The following is a 10258-nucleotide window of genomic DNA, read 5'->3' as shown; positions in this document are numbered from 1 at the left end:
GCCTATGTCACACCCCTATATACAAGGAATAATACAATATACCTGAGATAATTTTTTTATGGTAATTAAATATAAAAGTTCACCCTCTAATTATTCACAACAATACGCATACATTTGGTTTATTTACTGTGTTACAACTAACCATTGTAATTATGCAACAAAACCTTAGCTCTTAACTTCAACACCGGTTGTGAATCACATAATACACGAGACCCAAGTTTCATTCATTAATAATCTGTAAATGTTTTGATCTTCCGTATAGTGGAGGAAAGGTCTTTATCCTCTTTGATTTATTGCCCCACCCCTCCAGCTCGGATTTCAGGTCTTATCTTGAGCTTGGCATGACTGGGTTACCGTTGTCATACACTTCTCCAGACCAGCGGTGTTAATGCATGCAGTGGTGCTGTCAGTGAACCTCGGGATCATAAAATGGGTGCTCATCAGGAAACAGAAAGGAGCCTTTCTTTAAGTTGAATACAATGAACTCATAGAGATTGCATGATGAAAGACTAATTGTTCGTCAAAATAAAAGATATGAGATGCACAATCAGATTCTTCATTATGTTCACATTCACTAGAAAGACAACCCTAATAGCTTCCTCCTAGATATGGCACATTATTGTCTTCAAGATGGTGAGGGATAGTTTCTTGTAGAATATTTATCCCTAGAGCAAACAACATTGTTCAGTCCCAATTTTGGGCCTATGTTATCCTTCAGAGTAGTAGATTTATCACAAGGAGGTTTTCCAATAGTCTCCTTCAAGGTGAGCAAGAAGACCTTCCTTTTCTAAGCCTGCCAATAAGTGTTGGTGGGTGTCTCCAAAATATGCATTTCCGGGCCCCAACATTTGAGAAAACATTCAATGAGAGCTATCATAGAAGATATGCTCTTCAAGATGCATAAGTGCTTGAACCCATCTTTCTGCTTGTACTCCAAACAAAGAAGAAATAATTTTATGATGGCATCTTCATGTCTTTCCTTAAATTTTGAAATAGACCTCATAAATGTCAAGAAATAATTTTATGATGGCATCTTCATGTCTTTCCTTCAATTTTGAAATAGAACTCATAAATGCTAAGACATGTAGAACATCGCAAAAGAATCACCATTGAAATTTAGAGGCTTCTTATCATTTTTTGGAAGAGGCTTCTTTGGTATCGAGGGATATTCTCAATGTCCAACAAAAAAAACAATTCATGCAAATCCCGAGGGGCTATCTTTCACCCATACAATTTCCACCATGAAAATTTAAATTTTATAATAAATACAATTTGTACCTTTTAACAATGGAGTTGCCATGGTGACTAATCAACACATTCACAATGGTGCTAGGACTTATTGGCAGCCCTACAAAAGGAGGATTGATTATGACAAAGATTTAGTTATAGAAAAAGGTCCTGTTCCACTCCTTGAAGATAGTGATGCCAACAATGAAGAGCATTTTCAGGACAACCCTAAATTTAAAGATAGTTTTGTTGCTGGTTCCATTGAAGAAAGTACCACAAATCCAGAAGAGGATGATTTTGAGGACACTATGTTTTGATGGGCCACCATTTTTTTATGACAAGCATCATTATAAGGGGTATTTCTTGACATACTTCATGTGATAGATTGTAGCCTAGGTCCCCTGAGAACTGTTGGCAGCTCTAAATTATTTAATATCCCCAACTGATAACAAAAAGGAATAATAAATAAATAAATAGACAGCACATGGTATTCACCCAAAGGAGCTAAACGCCTTGGTATTTGCCAGTAGTTTTCAAGGGCTTTAAAATGAGGAAGGAGTGTAAGGGCTTTAAAAGGAGGAAGGAAATCAAGAAGGGAACGGGAAGAATTTTGAATCTTTCTCTGGTGATTTTGATCCAGAGCTTAGGAAAGCTTTTCGTCTCTGAGAATTTCAGGTAAGATCCTCTCACTAGATTCGAGGAGAGCCAGTCTTACCCTAGCCAGCAACCCACAACCCAAGCCAGTCTCACCCTTGCCAGCAACCCGCAACCCATTTCTGGTGCAATTTTAATCTTCTCTGGGAAAGGGGTTTCATGGGGATTGTTTCTGGGAACAAATTCTTGTGTTATTGCAGGTCTCATATCATCTTGGGACTAGTATTGCAAACACTGCATAAATTTTCCACAGAGATCGCATCTGGTGGAGGAATCACAAGGTGGCTGCCAACAATTAGGGCGGTATATTGCCCAGCTCCAGATCGAGAAAAGAGAACCATTGCACGAGGTCTGAGGACAAGGAATTCGTGGAGGTGAAGCATGACACAAGAGATAGGGAGCATTGGGATAGACACAGGTTGCATACTCTGATCCCAACGCATCCTCACACTCAGCAAGAGGCAAGTTTACTAATTGGCATAAGCACGGGACGTTGAGGTGGCCTTGAGGGCGAAGGCATAGTAACACAAGCATCGATCGCAAGCATGGGAAAAATCGCTATTCAGAACCTTTTAACAATGGAGTTTCCATGGTGACTAATCAACACATTCACAATGGTGCTAGGGCTTATTGGCCCTACAAAAGGAGGACTGATTATGACAAAGATGTAGTTATAGAAAAAGATCCTGTTCCACTCCTTGAAGATAGTGATGCCAACAATGAAGAGCATTTTCAGGACAACCCTAAATTTAAAGATAGTTTTGTTGCTGGTTCCATTGAAGAAAGTACCACAAATCCAGAAGAGGATAATTTTGAGGATACTATGTTTTGATGGGCCACCATTTTTTTATGACAAGCATCATTATAAGGGGTATTTCTTGACAGAATTCATGTGATAGATTGTAGCCTAGGTCCCCTGAGAACTATTGGCAGCTCTAAATTATTTAATATCCCCAACTGATAACAAAAAATAATAATAAATAAATAAATAGACAACATATAGTATTCGCCCAAAGGAACTAAATGCCCTGTTATTTGCCAGTAGTTTTCAAGGGCTTTAAAATGAGGAAGGAGTGCAAGGGCTTTAAAAGGAGGAAGGAAATCAAGAATTTTGAAGCCCCTTTCCAAATCTGCAACATGTCCATGTTCTCTGCCTGCATCATAAAACGGGTGCTCATTGGGAAACACAAAGGGGTCTTTCTTTAAGTTGAATACAATGAACTCATAGAGATTGCATGATGAAAGATTAATTGTTCGTCAAAATAAAAGATATGAGATTCACAATTAGATTCTTCATTATGTTCACATTCACTAGCAAGACAACCCTAATAGCTTCCTCCTGGATCTGGCACATTATTGTCTTCAAGATGGTGAGGGATAGTTTCTTGTAGAATATTTATCCCTAGAGCAAACAACATTGTTCAGTCCCAATTTTGGGCCTATGTTATCCTTCAAAGTAGTAGATTTATCACAAGGAGGTTTTCCAATAGTCTCCTTCAAGGTGAGCAAGAAGACCTTCCTTTTCTAAGCATGCCAATAAGTGTTGGTGGGTGTCTCAAAAATATGCATTTCCGGGCCCCAACATTTGAGAAAACATTCACTGAGAGCTATCATAGAAGATATGCTCTTCAAGATGCATAAGTGCTTGAACCTGTCTTTCTGCTTGTACTCCACACAAAGAAGAAATAATTTTATGATGGCATATTCATGTCTTTCCTTAAATTTTGAAATAGACCTCATAAATGTCAAGAAATAATTTTATGATGGCATCTTCATGTCTTTCCTTCAATTTTGAAATAGAACTCATAAATGCTAAGACATGTAGAACATTGCAAAAGAATCACCATTGAAATTTAGAGGCTTCTTATCATTTTTTGGAAGAGGCTTATTTGGTATCGAGGGATATTCTCAATGTCCAACAAAAAAAACAATTCATGCAAATCCTGAGGGGCTATCTTTCACCCATACAATTTCCACCATGAAAATTTAAATTTTATAATAAATACAATTTGTACCTTTTAACAATGGAGTTGCCATGGTGACTAATCAACACATTCACAATGGTGCCAGGACTTATTGGCAGCCCTACAAAAGGAGGACTGATTATGACAAAGATGTAGTTATAGAAAAAGATCCTGTTCCACTCCTTGAAGATAGTGATGCCAACAATGAAGAGCATTTTCAGGACAACCCTAAATTTAAAGATAGTTTTGTTGCTGGTTCCATTGAAGAAAGTACCACAAATCCAGAAGAGGATAATTTTGAGGATACTATGTTTTGATGGGCCACCATTTTTTTATGACAAGCATCATTACAAGGGGTATTTCTTGACAGACTTCATGTGATAGATTGTAGCCTAGGTCCCCTGAGAACTATTGGCAGCTCTAAATTATTTAATATCCCCAATTGATAACAAAAAAAATAATAAATAAATAAATAGACAGCATATGGTATTCGCCCAAAGGAACTAAACGCCCTGGTATTTTCCAGTAGTTTTCAAGGGCTTTAAAATGAGGAAGGAGTGTAAGGGCTTTAAAAGGAGGAAGGAAATCAAGAAGGGAACGGGAAGAATTTTGAATCTTTCTCTGGTGATTTTGATCCAGAGCTTAGGAAAGCTTTTCGTCTTTGAGAATTTCAGGTGAGATCCTCTCACTAGATTCAAGGAGAGCCAGTCTCACCCTAGCCAGCAACCCGCAACCCAAGCCAGTCTCACCCTTGCCAGCAACCCGCAACCCATTGTTGGTGCAATTTTAATCTTCTTTGGGAAAGGGGTTTCATGGGGATTGTTTCTGGGAACAAATTCTTGTGTTATTGCAGGTCTCATATCATCTTGGGACTAGTATTGCAAACGCTGCATAAATTTTCCACAGAGATCGCATCTGGTGGAGGAATCACGAGGTGGCTGCCAACAATTAGGGCGGTATATTGCCCAGCTCCAGATCGAGAAAAGAGAACCATCGCGCGGGGTCTGAGGACAAGGAATTCGTGGAGGTGAAGCATGACACAAGAGATAGGGAGCATTGGGATAGACACAGGTTGCATACTCTGATCCCACGGCTGGAACGCGTCCTCACACCCGGCAAGAGGCAAGTTTACTGATTGGCGTAAGCACGGGACGTTGAGGTGGCCTTGAGGGCGAAGGCATAGTAACACAAGCATCGATCGCAGGCATGGGACAAATCGCTATTCAGCAGTAAGTATATTCGAGGCATGGTGTTGACCAGTGGATAAATTATGGGTGCACATATTCTTTGGGGTTTGCATTCAAACAAGTTCATAAAGCTTGACATAGCAAATGAAGAAAGGGTATCCAAAATTCTGATGTATCAAAGTTCTGTTGACAATTGGAACGCCCCCCAATCTAGAGGACGAAGGTGATACAATTGCCATATGTGATAGATCCTTGAGTATGTGTGATCTCCCTCCCAATCACAATATTGGTAATGCAAAATCTGAGCAGTTAGGTAAGGATAATGGTGATACAAACCAGAGATATCAACTTCATGCCAATTTTTCAATCCATTTGGAAACTATGGGCGTAGGTTTAAATCATCCACAATCCCAAAAATTGCAACAGCAAAGATATTGAAAAAATCTTGAAAAATTGCAACAACAAAGATATTGAAAAATGCTTGTTTTAAAACAAACGGGGAATGATGAGTACATTGATAAGCCAAAATATATATTCGTCACAAACTATCATATAAAAATGGAAAGCTAGTCATATTATGAAATATGAAAACATAGAAAAAACAGCATAGCACCACTAATTTGCCATGGGTTCACAGCTCGTTCCGTCGGTGGCCTTTATGTGGTGGCGTGAAACATTTTACACAACTCTGATCTTTTTTTCCCTCCATTTCCATTTTTTAAAACGGCCGTAATATGAAAGGCAAGGGATGTAAAATTTGAATTGATAATAACCATCGACATACATAATTCCTATCTAGAGGTTGTTCGTCCCAAATGGAAGTCATGTTTTGGTTGCTGTGGCTCCTGAGTTTGCTGCGTTCATTGCCCACTCAGACACTGTAGTGGCCATGGCTTTGTACAAAGAACCCCCTTCTTTCAACGCACTCACGGCGGCCTCCTTCAATTCTTTCACTCTCGCCCTTACCCTCATCCCGCCTTCTCCTTCCATCAACTCCCTAACAACTCTCTCCACTTCTCCTCTCTTTACGAAATCATCACTTTCCATCTTTGCTGGGATCCCCACTTTAAACTCATCAACCAGTAGAAGCCTGTTCATCCTCTGTTCCGCAAAAAGAGGCCAACAGATCATGGGCACTCCATGTGAGATGCTCTCCAGTGTAGAATTCCAACCGCAATGAAAAAGGAAACCGTCGGTGGATGGGTGAGAGAGAACAGGAATCTGAGGCGCCCATGAAGCAACAACAAGTCCTCGGTCTTGGGTTCGGCTCTCGAATCCCTCGGGTAAGAGTTGAGAAATCTCTATTTCCTCGATAGACAGAAAGCTGCTCGACGGACTGCACAACACCCACAAGAAGCGATGGCCACTTGCTTCCAATCCCAAGGCGATTTCGATCACCTGAGCTCTTCGAAGACTAGTTCCGCTTCCGAAAGAAACAAAGAGAACCAACGAAGGTGGCTGCTTATTTAACCACTCGAGGCAATCCGCCCCTCCATCTTCGACAGGTTTGTCATTTTGTAACCATCCTGATCGAACGGTTGAAACTTTTGCAATCATCTAACATAGGATCCTATGGCGTACGAGGATGACAGGTGGGCAGAGAGAGGAGTTCATTTCAGAGGGAACGCCTTACGGCGTAAATATAATGGAAATAAGAATAGCTCGGGCAATTGTAATTGCTGATGTGATTGCCATAGGAATCACCGAAGCCATTTGGCCAAAAAAAACGTCGTTCAGGGCCTCAAAACGGCTCTAGAAGTTTAGGACCCGAAAAACTACCAAAAATAGTAAATTGTGCTACAATTAAGGAAACTGAAAAACTGAAAGAGACAGTGGTGGGCGTCCAAGTGGGATAGGTGGGTGGCCACTAAAATCCACCTAGATCATTCCTCCCCCCTCAGGAAGCAATGGTCACCATTGCGTTGAACGCATCCATGAGATGGGGAAACTTCTGCAAAACTTTGTCCCTGGTGAGATGTTCTGCAATCTCTGATGTGTCTAGTAATGGTGGGAAGCATGGTTGAGGGCATCCCCATTGAACACTTGATACAAGCCAAGGAACAGGAGAATGTTATACTCCAAATCATTATTTCCCATAGCCTTGGTAATGGTGTAAGGACCATATCAGAGTGGTCTGAGCTTCTGATGGGCTCTTGTAAGATGGTCTTTCTGCAAATGCAACTAGACTTTGTTGCTCACCTGAAACTTGTGTGGCACCCAATGTTGATCATGTCGCTGCTTGTACTTGGCATTTTCCACAATGGAGCGACAATATATTGGCCCATTGGGTAGAGGTTCTCCAGGAGTCAAATCGAATGAATGCTTGACCTGACAGTGCAACAATACCCTTGTGGGTGAGGAGAAGATGTCCCTGTATTCTTTCATGATCATATCCACCTGCTTCTATTGTGTGGAGGAACCCTTCTCAGGGGCCATGGATGTGGCTACAATCTTCCCCTTACTTTTAGAGCAAACCAGAAAGAAAATAAATTTCTTAGTCTGGGACATGATCTTACTGCGTTTCTTAGTAGAGATCAAAGAAGTGGCGGTAGGTGGGGCTACCTCCGGTATCTTGTATAATGTATTACCCAAAGAAATAATCACAGAGCAAGGTATCGACTTTTATACAACATGCCGCTTCCACAAGTATGGTTGTCCTAATAATACATCACAAACGTCGAGAGGAGAAACATCATGTTGAAAATAGCAACAAGAAATGCTAAATTTAGTACTGCTATAAAGAGCATTTCGGGATACCTTCCTATTTTAGTCAGTCCCTAAAGCTAAAATAGTGAAGTAAAATTCGAATTTGATCTTAGCAGTTGTTTGTAAAATAATTAATTAATTCACCATGAGTTAATTAGTTAAGGAAAATCAAACATGAAGTCTATGTGGGGACAAGCAACAGTTTCTCCATTAATTGAGAAATTTATCCATCAGTTAAAGATATAAGAATGAGTTGTAATATTGAGTTGTAATTAGTTGGCTCAGTTAACTGAGTCAAGTCTAGTTAGATTAATTCAAACAGTTTGTTGAATTAATGTAAGTTCAGTTAGCTAATGCATGCATCCATGTAACTACTGCACTTCAGATAACTGAATATTCTCTCATAAATAACTCATGCATGTCAGTTCAGACAGAGACCCAATTGACATCAGATGGAGGGACAGTGTACTATCAGTTGCTAGAATATTCCATTGTGAATATCCCTTGCATGCAGAAGGAATTCTTTCCATGAGGATTGTGCAGTTACTTCTTCATGTTTTGTGAGTATGATGAGGCCAATTCACACATGTGGCTTCACTGGACCCCAAGAAAAATTGCGCAAGGAAATAGGAGGCTTGGAGGGCTTGAGGAGGACATATACTATGTCTATTCAGTTTGTGAGCTATATTGTTTGATTGCAGAGAGAGAAGGATAACTTGAGAGCTGATTCTTTTTGTAACTTGAACAAGATTTTCACTTGTATGATAATACAGAGGTTAGGGTTTTAGGCTAAGGCTTTCCCCAAGTTATTTCTTCTGTGTTATGTGTGATTGATTTCTCATTCTCAGTTATATGTGTTCTCTTGATCTTGCTCAATTTGATTAAGCTTCTGCAAAGTGTTGTAGGAGTAGATTTTGTATTTTTCTTTAGTCTATTGCATAATCTATTGAACGACAGTGGGAATTTATACATGGTATCAAAGCAAAGGTGATCAAGGCTAAGAACAGTATACAAGAAGGGAGAAGTTCAAAGTTTGAGGTTCCTAAATATAGAAATATAGTTCTTATCACATCTCAATTTCACCAATGGCATTCAGCGGTTTAAGACTCGAGTATGTCCTTGATGGCAGCTCGAATTATATATCTTTGAAGGATCAAATGGAGGCAATATTAGATGATAACGGTCTAAAGGACTTCATTGATCAAGAAGTCCCCAAGCCGACTGATGCTACTCAACTGGCGGAATGGAAGAAATGTGTGGCTAGAGCAAGGAGAATCCTCTTGGAGGATGTTCGTGACCACATTGTCTCGAGCCTCCATGGGAAGGAGACACCGTTTTCAATGTGGAAAACATTGAAAGATCTATATCAGAACAGCAATGATCAGAGGAAGCTGGCGCTGAAAGACAAGCTTCATAAGATCAAGTGTGAAAAGGGTGACACGATCTCTACATATTTGAACAAGCTCACCACCTGCAGCGATGAGCTTTGAAGTGTAGGGATCATGACCGTTGATGATGACATGCTGTGTCTTGCACTCCTCGATCTTCCTAAGATCTGGCATAGCTACCAAGACTCGGTTAATGGAAGAGAAAAACTGCCAGATTGGGAACGACTTTAGTCGGATCTTATGCAGGAGGAAATAAGAAGAAGCACTAGAGATGGATCCTCATCGAAGCAAGATGATGAGGAAAATCTAGCCTTAGCAAGTAAGGCGAGGAAAGGGAAAGGGAAGGCATCCCATCCCAAATTCAGTTCTTCTCATGGTGGGAAGAAGATTGACAAATCAAAAGTGCGATGCTTTCGTTGTCATGAAGTGGGCCATTATGCTATGAATTGTCCATAAAAAAATCCAAGAAGGGTTCCTCGAAGGGATCTGATGGTGAGGCACTGGCCTCACAGTTTGAGCTAGATTTATTGCTTATCGCATGGATGGTTTCATCCATGGTGGGATGTGTGTGGTACCTAGACAGTGGAGCTTCATTCCACATGTCAGGTGACAAGAATCTTTTCAGAAACTTGGAGGAGAAGGATCTCCAGATGTGGATCGAGATGGGCAATGATGGAAAGTACTGTGTTTAGGTGAAGGTACAGTTGTGTTTCAGAGAAAGCATGGAGCTCCCCTCACCTTGACTGATGTAAAGTATGTACTAGGTCTGAAGAAGAATCTTGTGTCTTTCGCTATGCTAGAAGATAAGGCTATGATGTAGTCTTTAGTAAAGGAAAGGTATTCATGAGGCATATCGGTACTAGACAGGCAAAGCGAATTGGGATTCGAGTAAAGAATCTCTACAAGCTGGAGGTAGACAACTGTGCTGCATTGAGTTCCAAATCTAAGATGGTGCAGCGCCAAGATGTTGGCGAGCTATGGCATAGAAGACTGGGCCACTTGCACCATGGAGCCCTGAAGATCATGTAGCAAATTTCTACCGGATTACCCAAGGGAAAACTTGAGCAGACGAATACATGCAAAGGTTTTACCTTGGGTAAGTATGCGAAATCTTCCTTTCCGGATCGAGATA

At 40.5% G+C, this 10258-nt stretch overlaps 1 protein-coding gene across 1 annotated transcript; it reads right to left on the bottom strand.

Moving 5' to 3' along the window:
* Window positions 1–5854: 5854 nt before the first annotated feature.
* On the bottom strand, window positions 5855–6589 carry LOC149159015 (UDP-glycosyltransferase 72B1-like). Its single transcript, XM_089434156.1, has one exon. The coding sequence runs from the start codon at window positions 6587–6589 to the stop codon at window positions 5855–5857; it is 735 nt and encodes a 244-aa protein (XP_089290282.1).
* Between the last annotated feature and the right edge of the window lie 3669 nt (window positions 6590–10258).

The sequence above is a fragment of the Pinus tabuliformis genome, chromosome 5_2 (assembly GCF_031772625.1).
Source record: "Pinus tabuliformis cultivar Carrire ecotype Pingquan chromosome 5_2, CPIR1, whole genome shotgun sequence".
Lineage (NCBI taxonomy): Eukaryota > Viridiplantae > Streptophyta > Pinopsida > Pinales > Pinaceae > Pinus > Pinus tabuliformis.
The sequence above is the reverse complement of the archived record's forward strand: the minus strand, read 5'-3'. Positions and strand labels throughout refer to the sequence as shown.

Excerpts from the sequence above, each read along its gene's own strand:
- LOC149159015 (XM_089434156.1), bottom strand. The coding sequence starts at position 6,589 with ATGATTGCAAAAGTTTCAACCGTTCGATCAGGATGGTTACAAAATGAC.